This window comes from Balaenoptera borealis (genome assembly GCF_965194805.1).
Source record: "Balaenoptera borealis genome assembly, chromosome: 1".
NCBI lineage: Eukaryota > Metazoa > Chordata > Mammalia > Artiodactyla > Balaenopteridae > Balaenoptera > Balaenoptera borealis.
This window is the reverse complement of record NC_138860.1, coordinates 178,133,809-178,151,131: the sequence shown is the minus strand read 5'-3', so window position 1 is coordinate 178,151,131 and position 17,323 is coordinate 178,133,809. Positions and strand designations below refer to the sequence as shown.

The 17,323-nt window shown below is 38.0% G+C and overlaps 1 protein-coding gene across 24 annotated transcripts in view; it reads right to left on the bottom strand.

Annotated features, from left to right (window-relative positions):
* Positions 1 to 17,323, bottom strand: part of EIF4G3 (eukaryotic translation initiation factor 4 gamma 3) — a 391,559-nt gene that overhangs the window by 134,707 nt on the left and 239,529 nt on the right. For 17 of the 24 annotated variants that reach the window (XM_082372341.1, XM_082372360.1, XM_082372358.1 and 14 more), the window contains 2 exons: positions 11,314 to 11,422; positions 4,040 to 4,879 (listed from right to left, as the gene is read on the bottom strand). In XM_082372341.1, coding sequence (XP_082228467.1) covers positions 4,040 to 4,879; positions 11,314 to 11,422 — 949 coding nt within the window. The remainder of the gene's footprint in view (positions 1 to 4,039; positions 4,880 to 11,313; positions 11,423 to 17,323) is intronic. The other 7 variants (XM_082372352.1, XM_082372361.1, XM_082372342.1 and 4 more) reach the window with 1 other exon arrangement.

Genomic DNA, 17,323 nt, shown 5'->3' with positions numbered 1-17,323 from the left:
TCTGAACATCCACGTGGGACATACAAGATCCTGGATCCCTACAAAAGCAAGGACTTGGAACTGAGATTCTTATAAAAATCCCCGAGACTCCTAACAGAGTGACAGTCTCAGTGAAAAGGAAGCTAAAACAGTACACAGACCAAAATAAACCAGTGAACCAACACAGAGTGATGACAAGGAAGGATATTTGGTTTCAACTAGGTGTAGAGAGCCTGCTGTCATCCTGAAAATTAGCATACACATGGAATGCGTTTACTTTGTGTGCGGTAAGAAAGTTCGTTTAGGACATTAAACTCAGATTAAGTTCCAGCTATGTTTTCCCTAAGACATGCTTTGAGAGGAGCTGCCCTCAATCCACATCCGGGAAAGTTTAGCTGAAGATAAGTTCATAAAACAAATTTATAAAATATACAAAGAAACAATACACCATGAGCAAAGCCAGAGAAGACAAACAGAAAGAGTAGAAACCTCCCTCTGCCAGAAGAACTTCAAATAATAGTTTTATATCAAAAACAGATAATGAATGTAAAAGAAAAAGAAAAAATCACTATTATTTTTATCATTCAGGGCCACTTTGGACAGAGGCTCTGATTCTTTTTTTAAAATTTTTTTTTTTAATTTTACTTATTTTATTTATAGCTGTGTTGGGTCTTCGTTTCTGTGCGAGGGCTCTCTCTAGTTGTGGCAAGTGGGGGCCACTCATCATCGCGGTGTGCGGGCCTCTCACCATCGCGGCCTCTCTTGTTGCGCAACACAGGCTCCAGACGCGCAGGCTCAGTAATTGTGGCTCACGGGCCCAGTTGCTCCGCGGCATGTGGGATCTTCCCAGACCAGGGCTCGAACCCGTGTCCCCTGCATTGGCAGGCAGACTCTCAACCACTGCGCCACCAGGGAAGCCCACTATTATTTTTAAAAGTGGAAAAGTTTATGTTACACAGCATGCATCTCACACAGTATATACACTCATGAAACTGCACAAAATGAATTCCTGAATGATGAGTGGGGAACATTTTTCCACAAGTTCTGAAATTCTCTCTTCTTCCCCACCAAGTATAACGAAACCATAATAAAAATTCCTAGGACTTCAAGAAATCAATTAATACAGGGACTTCCCTGATGGTCCAGTGGTAAAGAATCCGCATTCCAATGCAGGGGACACGGGTTAGATCCCTGGTCAGGGAACTAAGATCCCAAATGCTGCAGGCCAACTAAGCCCACGCACCTCAACGAGAGAGCCCACGTGCTGCAACTAGAGACAGAGACGCCCGTGCGCTGCAACAAAAGATCCCGCATGCCGCAACTAAGACCCAACGCAGCCCAAAATAAATAAATATTTTTAAAAAGAAATCAATTAATACAGATTTTTGCACATTTAATTATTGAAGTGATCATATGAATCAAAAGTCTGGCCCATCTCTGAGGCTTTTCAGAGTACCCTGAAGGTACAATTCTCGTTTTATAGAGTTTACCCTTCAACCCCTAAGCCTCCAGAATTGCTGCAATTTGCTCCAGTCAGAAATATGATCTAGAATAGTGGCAAGAAAATGTTTTCTAGCAGAAGTAAGAGAAGGGACCATACACCTTAAGTCTGACTTTACTGCTTTAAACAAGTACCTCTATACCAACTACTGCGTATTTCTATGCATCACACTTGTCAAAAGCAAATGGTTTCTGAAGCGAGCTTTAAAGTGTTTCATCCTCAGGCAGAGACAGTAAGAACTATTCTCAAAAGTCAACAACAAAAGACTGATATCCAAACCAAACTGTTACAATTTTAATATCCTCTCAAAGTAAACAAGGTATGCTAAATAAGTGCAAAAAAGACGGGAGTCATTAAGCATATGACAATTTCAGGCCGATATTATCTAAAAGAATGACGATGAGTTAATTTTCATGGTTAACTTTTATAGCAATAACATTAAAAAATATTAATACTGAAATCAGAGGGCCAGGAATGTTTCTGGTAAGCCTTACAATTTAAAAAATGCTAGAGGTGCATGGGTTCTTGAGGTTCATTTACTTTGAATTTTGAAGAGTGTAAGATATAAAGGGAAATTACAGAACTTCTAGTTCCTTTAAAACACATTCATAGGTTAAAAAAATCATGAAACTAGAAAAATGCCAAGACACTTTCCCTCCTGACACCACCAACCTCTACCTCATCCCTAATCATGGCAAAAGACAGTTCTTTCTTTTAGCTATCTTCTGGTTTACTGCTGAATAATCTATATTCTTTTACTAAGGTGCTGGTGACTTATATTACTAATTCCAAGAGTATTTGCATTTCGAAAAAAAATGTACCATGGTAATGAAGACAACTTAACCCCAGATTCTGTTTGTCCATTTATCCCTGGGAGCTGTCTTGCAATGTCAGGCCACCTAAGTGACAAACTGCTTAAAAGAATGAATGAATGTCAGGGATGAGTAGAAGTGGGATTTCAGTGCAGAACTTTGCTTTATACTTATTTCAGTTCTGAGATATGGTTTGTATCTTTGACTGTATTCCCTATGCCTGTTATTCTTTCTATTATTTGTTTGGATGTTTTTTTCAAAACATTTGTCTTCAATAGCTTCTCCTATTTTTGGAACTACTACATCACTAATTGTTGAATGACAACTCACAGGTAAGTAAATGAAGGGAAAAAATGAAGGGTCAAACAAATTACTCTTCTCCATCAAAAACAAGTGTTCTTTGGAGGGGCATTCACCTACAGCCACACCAAAAGAAAGATTGTTTTTTCAAAGAGTTACAAAAAAGCCCCAGGTCATCACCCCACCAAGGAGGAAGTTCCTAACATAGTGAAGGCACTATGCTTCTGGAGCATACTGATGCTTATGGAGGCCGGTCTATTGAGGAAACAGGTGATTTATAAATATTTATGATAAATTTCTCCCAGTCCCAACTGCCTGGCATTGTTTGCTTTTCTGCTCTGGTTTACTGTGGAACTAGATGTTCTACAGTTCCAAAGAACCAGACACCTCTCAGAGACCTTCATGAGGAAATTACCTCGAGAACTGAGCTGGGTGGGAAAACCACATCTTAAAGGTAGAGATCAGGTTTTTTGATTTGCCAAGTTTCTCAATTAGACAGGTCACAGTAGGCAGTAAATATTGGGGATGTGGGTGACTAAAACATCTCCAGTACATATCTAGATTAACTGCTGGGGGATCAGTCATTTGTCAAATTGTATAACTTAACTTGACAGGCACAGAGAGCAAATTATACAGTGTAGGGCAATGTTTCACAAGATGGGCTATGCTGACTTGTTAAAAGCCATATTCTTATGGACTACTGATATAAGAATAGTTGATAAGCCTCAGATAACTTTTGATTAATATTATAAAAACTTAATGGTTAGATCCAAGATTCCAGGTGATGCTACATTAAAAAGAAATAATTTTGAATTCAGAAGAATATAATACTTTGACAATATTAATGCTAAAGCAATAATGATAAAATTAATATTTCAGGAAAAATGAAACTTTAAAAAGTAAAAGCGGAAGAGCATTAAACCTATCTGCGAGTTAATCAGAGAGGGTACTTTTATTTTTCAGAACTAGTTATAAACCTTTGACATTCTGATTGCTATTTTCCTTAACCCAAGATTAAAGAAGAGGTCTTGCATAGAGGAATTCTTTTAAGTTTAGAATTGATTAGGCTTTAAAATTCCGAGAAGACAGGATTAGGGACTATAGACCATGCTGGTTTTGACTGGTTTCCAGCCCCAAAGCAACAAAATTAACCACGGAGGAAATGATTCATATGAATGAGGCAAAAACAAAAAACACGTGTACAGTGACATACACCTTGGAGGCATTTTGTATATTTCAAATTTCATTTGCATTTTTAGATAATGGAGTAACTCTTTGCTGGATGCACTAAAACATAAACACACCAATGAAGAAATCAGACTAGGAATTACAGCATTCATTTGATATTTCTGGAAGTCAAGGGAAGTAGCCAATTAAAAAATAACTCAAACACTGCTTCTTTTTCATGTTCAACAAGCAAAATATAATTAATAACAGAATAGCTTACCTGGGACTGGGCTCTTTCTTGAACTTAAGTTCTGAGAATCCACAATCTCTTCTGTTTGCCCATCTGCTTCTACCTCTATTTTGTTCTGAATCTCTTTTGCATCTTCATTAAGGCAAGTTCTTATGCTCTCGTCCTCTTCTAAGACTCTCTGAATTGCGGTGGGACCACTAGCAGTACTAACATTAGAGGCAGCAGCAGGAACAATGACTGGTGTGGGAGGAGGAGAAGCTGGAGGAGTTGGAGGAGATGGAGAAAAGGAGGGAACTATGGAAGGGGTGATAGGAGTTGCAACACTCTCCACTTTCATTTCTTCGGGGGGATTTTCCAGAATCTCCAATTCAAGAGTCAATGGCAACACCTCCTGTTCTGCTATTTCCACACTGCTTTCCGTGGCTGGTAATTTTTCACTAACTCCATTCATTTCATTAATTAGGTTAGTACTAGAAATCAGCGGAATATCATTAGGTGCTACACTACAAGATTTCTTGCATATATCATCATCAATTTCATCTATTGGTGAAGGATCTGATGCTTCTGTGCAAGATGTGGGGCTGGGTATAGGAATTGTGTCTTCTTTTGAGGAAGAGAGTTCATATCTGTCATCAGTAGCACTGGGGAATACTGGTTGGCTACTAAGAGCAGCAGAGGTGGGGGAAGCAACTGTACTTCGAGCAAGGGGAGAAATAGTGGTAGGTGATGGAGGCAGAGTAAGCTCTGGTATGGCTTCTACTGCAGTGACCTCAGATGTCTGGCCTGCTTGTTCTTTCTTCTCTCCACTAAGGGCTAGCCTAAGGACTGGGGAAGGAGTCTTTAACACTGGATCTGGTTTTGGCTTCTCTTCTGGGAAAGAAAAAAAGGAAACACATGTTAGAATAACTTCGGGATCAGAGATTATATTATTTTAGGGTAATTCTTTTAACCTCTTACTCTAAAACACGGGCAGCAGAAGACAGATCAAAATATTACTTATTTTGCCACTCCAAAAACATTGTCATATTTTCTTCTCTATTTTCCACTATTACTTAACCTCCAATACATATAAAGTTTACTTTGAAGTAAGAGAAGGAATTAATTCACCAAATGACTATGTCAAGAACACAAAGGGGGCTTCCCTGGTGGCGCAGTGGTTGAGAATCTGCCTGCCAATGCAGGGGACACGGGTTCGAGCCCTGGTCTGGGAAGATCCCACATGCCGCGGAGCAGCTGGGCCCGTGAGCCACAATTACTGAGCCTGCGCGTCTGGAGCTTGTGCTCCGCAACAAGAGAGGCCGCGATAGTGAGAGGCCCGCACACCGCGATGAAGAGTGGCCCCCGCTTGCCCCAACTAGAGAAAGCCCGCACACAGAAACGAAGACCCAACACAGCCATAAAAATAAATAAATAAATAAATAAATGTAAGAATACAAAGGGAAAATCTAATCAAACCTGAAACTAAAACATTCTTGGGATGGGAATGGGGCTTTTCTTTAAGGTAGAGAAAGCCTTCATCTGTAGAAAATTTTTCTACCAAGGATACACTGTAGAGACAGGACAGGACAGTTCAGGGGCAAATAACTGGAGATTAAATTATTAGATACAGATACTATTTTTTACTCTATATATTTCTGCATTTGGGGGATTTTTATAAAGAACATGTATTACCTGTATAAAAAACTGTTTCAATAAAAACTATCATGGTGTCATTTATTATCAATGAAGTTTATTATCAGTGAAATCAAGTTCCTGAACATAAAACTTCATTTAAAATTAACTTTCATTTCTTAAAAGAGGCATATAACTAGAAATAATGTTAAGGAATAAAAATGGAAATTTATCTTGTATCTTCAATTGTAAAAAAAAAAAAATTCTTTAAGGAGAAATCAACGTTAATATTCAGATACAAGTCCAATTAAAAATAAACAATTTATATGAAAATAATACAAAAAATGTGCATCTGTGTACAGACAGAAAAAGAATGATAGCAAGAGTGAGACAGATAAATTGATAATCATAATAAAGGTACCAGAAAAATGAAAGGAAAGCTAACTCATGAAAATTTCTGCATTTTAAAATTCCAGGTAAACTGATACATGATTCATGCCTGGGAAGATGAAACCAAAGGAGATTTAGACTGGTTTCCAGCCTTGTGTTTCCTTAGTGGAATGAACAGGCTCCAGCGGAAAAACAGCTACTCATGAGCATGTTCAACAGATGCAAACAAAAATTTTAAGCATTGCTAACAGACAATCTAAACTGAAAGGGCCTTTACTTTCTCTGCCAGAAATCTTTATGCATCAGTGAAATTGAGTGTTTACAATAACTTTTAGTTAAGTAAGTCTGTCAAAGAAAATATGCTCGTTGATCAGATAAACAGATGGTAAAATTAAGCTGTTAGAGGCTAATTCATTCACTGCAACTACTTTTACTGGCCTTAAAATTCACTTTAATTGATGGGCTTAGAGGCCAGTGTTTCTTTAACTCTGCCTATTTACTGTAGTGGAGAAATAAGATCAATAGGCTCTGAATGCCAAATACTTCAGACTAAGTTGCCAGGGCAAGAGACAAAAACATTCAAAGAAATACATCTATTATATTTATTACATATATGTGATATATATAAAATAAATACGTATTTATTAAAATATCCCTGATGAAAATACTTTCCAACTCAACCAGAGTAACTGCTACATGGGTAACCCAGATTATAAGATACCACTATTAAAAAGCACACCAGAATATTACCCTTTGGGACTTCCCTGGTGGTGTAGCGGTTAAGAATCCGCCTGTCAAAGCAGCGGAAACGAGTTTGATCCCTGGACCGGGAAGATCCCATATGCCGCAGAGCAACTAACTCCGTGCACCACAACTACTGAGACCACACGCCACAACTACTGAAGCCCACCCGCTCTAGGGCCCACGTGCCGCAACTACTGAGCCCGCGTGCTGCAACTACTGAAGCCCGTGCGCCTAGAGCCTGTGCTCCGCAACAAGAGAAGCCACTGCAATGAGAAGCCCGCGCACCGCAACAAAGAGTAGCCCCCTCTCGCCGCAACTAGAGAAAGCCCACGCTCAGCAACGAAGACCCAATGCAGCCAATAAATAAATAAATTAATTAAAAAAAAAATAAGGATATTACCCTTTATGACCACTGAATGAAACCTAGATGAATTAAATTAAACAGCAGAAAATAGTAAATCTCACATTAACAATCTAATAAGAGTATGTCAATTCAATTATTAATTTTGGGAAATAAAATTTCTGATACTAAAAATATCAAACAAAAGCAGACCTATGACTGAAACTTCTATATACTCTTGAGAAATAGCTAACATTAATAAAGAAAATTAGAAACAAAAAAAATTTATTTTGAGAGCTCCTTATTCTGAAATAAGCCCTTTAATTAATTCATTAAACTTTTACTACAGAAAGCTGAAAGGTATAATAGAGTAGATCTAAATAAAGAACACTGATTTTATTGCTCTAAGAACTTTTACTATTAAGAGTATGTTTTTCAGAGCCATGATAGTTTGAAATCTAATATACTGCATTCAAAATGTTTATACCATTTGGCCATTTTTAGGAATTTGCAGGAATTTCACCTTTAAGAATTTTTTCTAAGGAAATAAACACTGAAGAGACAAGACAGAGGCCTGGAATATTTAAAGCAACAATATTTATAATAGAAAGATAAACTAAATATTTATATTTATATTATAAACTAATATTTATAATAGAAAAATAAACTAAATGTCTAACAATGAGCATGGGACTTATTAAAGAAACAATGGTCTGGGCATATAATGGTATATTATTGCAATCATTTGAAATAAGCTTTTAAAAGAGTATTTAATTATACAGAAAGTTGTTTATAATAAAAGACATGTTTTTCTAAAAAGCAGGGCACAAAAACTGCACGTGGAGCATAAACCTACTGGTAACAAAAAAAACACAGAATACTAACATAGATGCATATGGGGAAGTCTAGGATTACATACAGCTTATTAACAATGGCTCTGGATAATGAGATAAGAGATAATTTTTCTTTCTGTTTAACCATAGTTTCTATAATGAATGTCAGATTTATAAGAAAGAAAAAACTGCTCCCTTTTATTCTCATAGAGTGGTGCAACCAAGCTCCTAGATGGGCGCCCTTTGGTTGTCAGGAGCCACACATGATGGAGAGGGTGTTACTATCATTTAATGGGGAGAGACCAAGAATGTTAAGCATCCTGCAATTTGAGGGACAGTCTCATTTGACAGAGAATAGTCCTGTCCTAAATTCCAAGAGACCCAATTGAGCTACATTGGTACAACTGGTTGAATTACAACAGAATACCATTCATTGAATACCTACTCTACATCAAGAGCCTTCAAAACGCACTAAGACTAAGGCTTAAATAACTTTTATTTGTATTTAATTATACATACCATATCCTCAATACACTGAGCTGAATGCATTTTTTCAAACATCAGACAATCATTTAAGCTGTGTCTCTAGACTATCACACCAACTGAAGATTTTAATTCATTCAACAGTCTTTCTCTACAAGTCAAGCTGAAGTCTTCCTTGGGTTTTTATCAAGTACCAAAACAAATGGGAAATGGCATATTTGTCTGGAAACTTGGTCTTCATGTAACTATTCCAGCTGTTCACATCAAAAACTGAGAAAATCAGACAATTATGGCAGCTAACATTTATTAAGCACTTAATATGTACCAGGAAATGGGTCAAATACCATATATACATAGTGTCCTTTGATTCTTACAATCACCAATGGGATAAAAACTATTACGTTCCTATTTTACAGATGGGGAAACTGAGGGTTTTAGAAATTAAGTCACAGGTCCAAGGTCATATAACTAGAACCTAAAAAATGATTTCAAATGCTAAATTCTTCCAATTCAAGAACCTAAAAATGATTTCAAATCCTAAATTCTTCCAATTCAGAGGGGTAAAGGGGAGGGGGTTATGGAAAAAGAAGTATTTAGGTGAATCAAGCTAGTGGGAGACTTTGGGGCTAAAATGGGATCCCAGTACAAACCCTCAGTAATGATATTTCCATCAAGAGAGAAAAACCAATCTGACTGCAGAATGCAGAATCTATTGTTTCTGGGGGTAATATAAAAATTTTTTAAAACAGTGCATTTTTGTATCCTACTTTAATTTCAAAATGAATCTACAGTTAAGAAGAAATTTTTAAAAACTTTAACTGTTAAAAAATTCTCTGAAAAATGATGAACCCTTTCTAATGTTATTTGAATTACATATATTTAGTTTCAAAAAGAAAACTACTCTGAAAACTATTCTATATATTGATAAGCTATGGCTAGAATTAGAAACAGAAGATTAGAATTACTGAGTTTTCTGGAGAACAGCTGGTACTAGAGGGAAGACAGCAGTAGTTCCAAAAAGTTACTATAAGCTCTATGAAATATACTTAAAACAGAAGTTTTTCTTTTCATCAATGTTGAACATTTTCCAATTCATTCATATCTATATCAAACATCAATTTGAAATGTTGATTTTATTACTCAAATTTCCACTAAGCATAAAAAACTGAGAGGAAACAAAGAATTCTACATTCCTCCTTCTGCAAATCAAGGCCTAAATATGGTAAGATGCAGGTGTCTTACCTAATCCAAAAATCTTAGGTCAGAGCTATCACCATCAAGATATGTTATGAATTCTGTGTATTGTAGCCCAGCTAGAGAAAGTCAGCGTAAAGGATATATTTTAAGGCCTCTCTGCATGGTAATTATTCAGTATGTTTAGCACAATTCTAACTAGCAGAAGGATTATAACTGTGCAAAAGTAATGACATTTTGAAGGGAATACCCTGAAAATTCTCCACTCAGATTGAAAATATTCTGAATTTTGACTCAAAATTGCTTGATCATTGGTATCGGTGGTAGGAAGTAGTCTTCCACAATACCTACGAACTGCACTCCTGCAAGGTGAATGGCTTTAATATTAAAATTTTAACTTTAAGCATGTATGAGTCTCTAACTCTGAACATTGCTGAAAGAAGTATTTGACACTGCAGCTTTTAGAAGCATGCCAGTGTAGGATTTACTACCTATCTTGTGGTTTAAAACTATTTCATAAAACAAAATTTAGGACTTGTCTCTGTTCAAGTCTACCAGGCTCCTGAATACTAAAGGGAAAGAACACCATATTATCTTTGCATGCTGTAAAGAAACATTGAAACCACACATTAGAAGTTTGTGTTATCATCTTGCAATCCAGTGAAAAAACAATGCTACTAAATACCTCCACTTTGACTGTGTGCCAATTCCCAATGCTTTTTAAAGAATAATTTTTAGAAAGTACAGAAAGTATACATCAGCTATGGAATATTAATGGGTTTGGAGGAATAAATAATTCAAGAAAACAGAAAACACATATGACTTCTATTCATTCTTAGAATGAAATCAGAAACATGAACAAACTAACTTGCTTCCTTCTGTGTCTAATGAATTGTCTCCCAATTTTAGCTAAGGTCAACTTAAATCCAACTAGGCAGGAAAGAGAGACTGTGATAACCCACTTTCTGGCATGAGATTTCCCTTAAAGTTTCCTATTTATAATCCAAGAGGCAGTATGTGTACTTATTTCACCAAACATTTGGTACTTCATGTTCAAGGTCAACAGTAGAGACCTTAGTATGATTCCTGCATAATAATAACAGCTATAATTTACTAAGTGCTTTTCAAATGCTTGGCATGTCCCCACTACAACTCTGTGAGGCAGGTATTCTTCATTCCATTCTGTAACTGAAGAAATTAAGATATACAACATTATGACTCATCAAGACCAAATAGTGCTTGATGGAGTCAGGATCTGAACTCAGTACTATCCCCAACTGAGGCTACAGAAGCCAAACTTGTAAGAAGAAACATTTTATGTTTTTAAAAATAGTAAGATACACACGAACACGTTGAACTTATAAACAAAACTGTTGTTCTTATAAGGAAATATATACATCGATTTATCTTCCCCAACCTTGCTCCAAAAAAAACAGTTTAAGGCAGCTAAGCTTTTACCTATAAATATACACTGACAGTGAGGCATTAATAAAATGGAGGAAAAATTTTTACTAATCATACCTACTTTACTTTCTTAAAGGTAGAACACTTCGATTTTCCATCTCAAAGCTTTGTTTAAAAGTGGGTATCTAAATAATCCTCATGTTTTACTTTTATTCCTAAATGCTGAGGGCAATGTAATTAATTAAAAAAAAAAAAAAAAAGAAAGAGACTAAAGGTAAGAGGGAGGAAAATAGTCATACACAAACCTTGCTTCTGGTCGCTAGCTGCAGTGACAGGGGTGCTGGCAGCAAGATGAGCGCTCTCCACAGTCCCATAAACCACAGGGCTGTGCTCAGGGACCTGGCTGGGCAGCTGCTGGGATTTGAAGTACAAAAAAGGGTGATAATGAGCGTGCGAACATAAAAACTAGCAACATGGAACCCAAGGCAAGTGGGGAAGACAAAGTAGGGCAGGAGATCACAAAATTTAAAAAAAAAAACAAAAAACAAAAAACAAAAAAACGGAAAGCAAGGAAAAAATATATAGGCCAGTATAATAAATTCAAAAAGTACATGGGAAGACAAGGAAGAAAAGGAAAAGAGGCAGCAGGAAAGGGGAAGGAAAAGAGATGATTAATATTAACCACAGCAAGAGAAGACAGCACAACAATCATTAGTACAATGCATTCTCCAGTGTTCCTTCTAAGGACAGACTTTCAATCTAACAATGTCACATCTGAGAGAGAATTTAGCATCCTCCCAGTCAAGACCAAAGGGACTTGGTCAACTTCATTTATAAATTACCTAGCAAAGTAGTTCATCAGTCAAAAAGAGGACAAACAAAACATGATGGGTTTTAAAACCAGTTACTGATTCAAGAAAACAATACTGAAAGGTGATTCTTATCATTTGTTCATATAACCACTCAGGTGAAATGCAACTTGGAAAGCCTTTAAAGGAACTTTCACCTTAAAATGTCTTTAGATTCTGGGTCAAGGATGATATCTTTTCAGAGTCATAAATCTGAGTAAAGTATCTGGCTTTTCAGAGCTAAGAGAAAACTATCCTTTTCAATCAGCCAGTATATGGAATAAAAAATGCCCATCAAAATCCTAGCAGAGTAGGTTGAAAAAAATTGCAGGCACTGTTCAACTTAGAGGGAAAAAGAATTACACCAAGAAAGAACAAGAACATTCAATCTGCATCACATTCCAGTTAGGTATTTGTTCTGGATTTGAGGGTTACACAAAAGCCACACAACAAAGCAGTGTCTCTCCTCGGAGATCTAAGGTCAATTTTTTGATAGCTATAATCGTCTACATTGAATTCTGTTAGTGCTATCAGAGCAGAGCTCCCTGCACAATTCTGATTTTTTTTTGGAGGGGAGGGGGAAATTGGGGGTAGACAGGGCCACTCAAAAATGGGAGTTAATGAAAAATATTTTCGCGTCAGTAAGTCTCACATACAGTAGGAATATAAAATGAAATATATGAATTAAACACCTATCATTTACCATGTCATTTAACTAACAATGCTTTTCACAATGTACAACATACAATTGATATAGGACTATATGTAATGTATAAAATAACAGATAAAAATGGGAAACATAGTATTATTTCACCTATTCATTATAGACCATGAAAGTACTCATATTCCACAAACACTTCTACATGAAGACCACTAAAATTATATTTCCATATGTAAAAAATGAAAGAGTTTCTATTTTCACTTTGAATCACTGTCAAATGGATAGTACTACCATGATCACTCTACTCTGAATCCTTAGCTCCAGTGGGAAAAAATTCTATTATTAAAATTCAAAAATTAGGAAGGGTTCCCAGCTGTAAGTGAAAATAACAGTCACCCCTCTGTACCCGCAGACGTGTGAACCGCAGATACACAGAGCCAACTGTACTAGCCATTAATACCTAAAAGACTTAAATATCCACGGATTTTGCTATCCACGGGTCCTGGAACCAATCTTCTGTGGATATTGAGGGATGACTGTAGGGACTCAGTTCAATTCTATGGTTGAAAACAGCTCTAGAACAAAGGAAAGAGTCTATACTATTTAACATTTATTAAATAGTTATCCACATAACCCAGGAAAGAAAGATCTGTAAATTGTGTCCTTTACCGGAAAGAAAGAAAATATTAACTACTCCAATAGTCAGGGAAATTAATAACCAATGAAAAAGGGTAACTGCTGAAAGTAGGTCACCAAAATAAATGACATACATGGTTAAGGTGAGAGTTTTAAGACAGTAAAAGACTGCTGATACCTATAAATCTGTATAGATCAGAGAGTTTTTCAATCTAGGATTAAAATACCTTCAATCATATTAAAAAGACAACTGCACAGACATTTTTCCAACAACAAAGCCCTAGGAAGATGTTATGTATAAAGATTTATAAGAAAGGAGTGAGATAACATGTTGGTTAACTCATAGTTCCAAATCCAAGTATCTAGTACTTAGTTATATAGCCACGGAATGCTAGGAAAGTACTCAATTTCCTCAGCTGGGGACTTCCCTGGCAGTCCAGTGGTTAAGACTCCACACTCCCAATGCAGGGGGTGCAGGTTCAATCCCTGGTCGGGGAACTAAGATCCCACATGCCACACGGCATGGCCAAAACAAAAAAAAAACCAAAAAAAAACACACAAAGGTAATCCTTAGCTGTAAACTGAAAAGGAACTAAAGATCCTACAGTGCCTTTCAGCTTTAACATTCTCTAAGCTTCGGACAGGACCAAGAAAATAACATACTAACATACAACATACATCAATACTTTAATCTTGTTTCAGATTAATTTTAATTTAGGATAATCTCAAATTTTAGCTAACCTCTAATTTCATCTCTTCTCAGGTGACATGATCAACCCTGTTGAGAATATATTTAATGAATTTCAGAATCACTGCACTTCAGTCACTTTCACTATTGGTAGGAGTTAAAATTTATAAAAATCAGACTGGAAGGGCAATTGATATCAAAACATAAAATAATTCAACAAAGATGCTCAGGAAGTCAGGTTAAAAGGTTAGGGTTTATTTGGCAACATCACATTGTTTCAACAGTTCATAATTTATGTCAATGCTAAATTCCCTCCCCACATCAAATTTTTCAAGATCAAAGCTCTGACTGGCAGAAGAAAAAAAATTCTCACTCTTCAAAAACAATGTTAAGGAAGCTTATTTAAAGAATGCCAAGATATCAGATACTTGATAGTATCCAAGAAGTGAATTTCCTTTATAAACTCTACTTGAAAATCTACTCTGTTGAAGATTTACATATTAAATTTGAAGTATTGGCCTGAAGGGATACTGGTAGATGTGGGCCCAATAGAGTACCAACAGATAAAACAAGGCAACAAAATCTGGGATTGTCTTTAACATTCTTTGCACAATTTAAAATTCACTTCTCGAGAGCAGCCAAGATGGCAGAGTAGAAAGACTCAGTTATCTCATGAGCATGCCAAAATCACAACTGTCTTCAAAACAACCATCAATGAAAAAGACTGGAACCTACCAGAAAAGATCTTCTACAACTAAAGACATAAAGAAGGAACTAAAACAAGATGGGTAGGAGGGGCAGACTCATGATATAATCAAATCCCATACCCCTGGGTGGGCAACCCACAAACTGGAGAACAGTTATATTGCAAAGGATTTCCCATAGGAGTGAGAGTTCTGAGACCCATGTCAAACTCCCCAGTCCGGGGGTCCTGCACCGGGAAGATGAAACCTCAAGAGCATGTGGCTTTGAAGGCCAGAGCGGCTTAATTTCAGAAGCCCCATAGGACTGAGGGCAAAAGAAACTTCACTCTTAAAAGGGTGCACACAAAATCTGATGCGCACTGGGACCCAGGTCAAAAGCAGTAACTTGATAGGAGCCTGGGCCAGACCTACTTGCTGGTCTTGGGCAGTCTCCTGGAGAGGTATGTGTGTGTGGGGGTGTGTGTGGCTGTGGCTCACCCTGAGGACACAGACACTGGTGGCAGCCATATTTGGGAACATTCTACTGTGTGACCACTGCTGCTGGTGGCTGCCATCTTCACTCACTAGTTCCATCACCTAACCCTAAACCCACACAACAGCCTGTAGGCACCAGTGCTGGGACGCCTCAGGCAAAGCAACTCAGCAGCAACAGAGGCCCACCCATCAGCAGACAGGCCGCCAAAAGATGCTGTGATCCCACAGCCACCTCTAAACATACACCAAGACATGCCCTTGCCCACCAAAGGGCCAAGAACCACTTCCACCCACCAACAGGCAGGCACTGCCCTCTCCCTCCAGGAAGCCTGCACTAGCCTCTAGAACAGCCTCACCCAACAGGGGGCAGACACCGGATGCAAGAAAACTATGATCCTGCAGCTTGCAGACCCAGCCCACTCACAGCAGGCCAGACCTTATCCTGGGACCAGCTTGGCCCAGACCCAGTCCACTAGCAGGCCAACACAAGCTTCAGGACACCCTGGATCCCATACCGAGCTGTGTCAGGAACTGGCTCCACCACCAACGATTTGAAATGCGTTCTAGGATCCCTGGGCCCTTCAGCCAGACTTCAGGAGCCAGCTCTACATGCCACTACTAACCCCAGGCACTAATCCCGGGACCTGGTGTAATACAGGCAACAGCCTCGGAGTCTTTGGGATCCTGACTCCACCCACCAGTGAGCCAGCACTAGCCCAAGGGCCCCCTAGGGATCTAAAACAAGCCACCTCGTGACCAGGCCCCACCACACCGCAGCTAGCAGCATCCACACAAGGCATGGCCTGGCAACCAATCACACTAGGGGCCAGAAAAGCCTGCCAGACCACCCGCACAGTCAGCCCTCCACAACAGAAGGAGTCACTCAGCCCTCTTAGGAGGAACCCCTAGAGCATATAGCTTGGGTGACAAGAGGGGAGTGCACTGCTGGGACACATAGGATGTCTCCTATAGAAGGCCACTTTTCCAAGTTTGAGAAATGTAACTAACCTACCACATACATAAAAATACAAATAGCAACTCAGACAAAATGAGGTGGCAGAGAAACATGTTCCAGATGAAGAAACAAGACAAAACCCCAGAAGAAAAAGCAAATGAAGTGGAGACAGGCAATCTACCCAAGAAAGAGCTCAGAGTAATGACTGTAAAGCTGATAAAAGAACTCAGGAGAAGAATGGATACACAGAGTGAGAAGTTTTTAACAAAGAGTTAGAAAATATAAAGAACAACCAAACAGAGATGAAGAATACAATAACTGAAATGAAAAACACACTAGAAGGAATCAATAGCAGACTAAATGATACAGAGGAATGGACCAGTAAGCTGGAAGACAGAGTCGTGGAAATCACTGCTGCTGAACAGAAAAAAGAAAGAAAAGAAATGAGGACAGTTTAAGAGACCTCTGGGACAATATCAAGTGTACTAATATTCACATTATAGCGGTCTGAGACGAAGAGAGAGAGAAAGGGCCTGAGAAAATATGTGAAGACACAATAGCTGAGAACTTCGCTAACCTGGGAAAGGAAACAGTCACCCAAGTCCAGCAAGTGCAGAGAGTCCCACACAGGATTAACACAAGAGGAAGACACCAAGACACACCATAATCAAAATGACAAAAATAAAGATAAAGAGAGAATATTAAAAGCAAGGGAACTCCCATAAGGCTCTCAGCTGATTTTTCAGCAGAAACTCTGCAGGCCAGAAGGGAGTAGGATGATATATTTAAAGTGATTAAAGGGAAAAACCTACAACCAAGAATACTCTACCTGGCAAGGTTCTCGTTCAGATTTGATGGAGAAATCAAAAGCTTTACAGACAAGTAGAAGCTAAAAGAGTTCAGCACCACCAAACCAACATAACAACAAACGTTAAAGGAACTTCTCTAGGCAAAAAAAGACACAACTAGCAACAAGAAAACTACAAAATAAAAAAGCTCACTGGTAAAGGTAAACACACACTAAAGGTAGGAAATCATACATACATAAAGCTAGCAGGGAGGTTAAAAAGACAAAAAAATGTAGTCAAGTCATCTATATCCACAATAAGCAGTTAAGGGATACACAAAACAGAAGTAAAATATGATATCAAAAACAGTAATCATGAGAGGAGAAGACTAAAAATGTAGGGGTTTAAAAATGCATTTGAGGGACTTCCCTGGTGGTCCAGCGGTTAAGACTCTGCGCTTCCACTGCAGGAGGCACAGGTTCGAGCCCTGGTTGGGGAACTAAGATCCTGCATGTCGATCTCACGTGCTGCGTGGCACAGCCAAAAAAAATGCATTTGAAA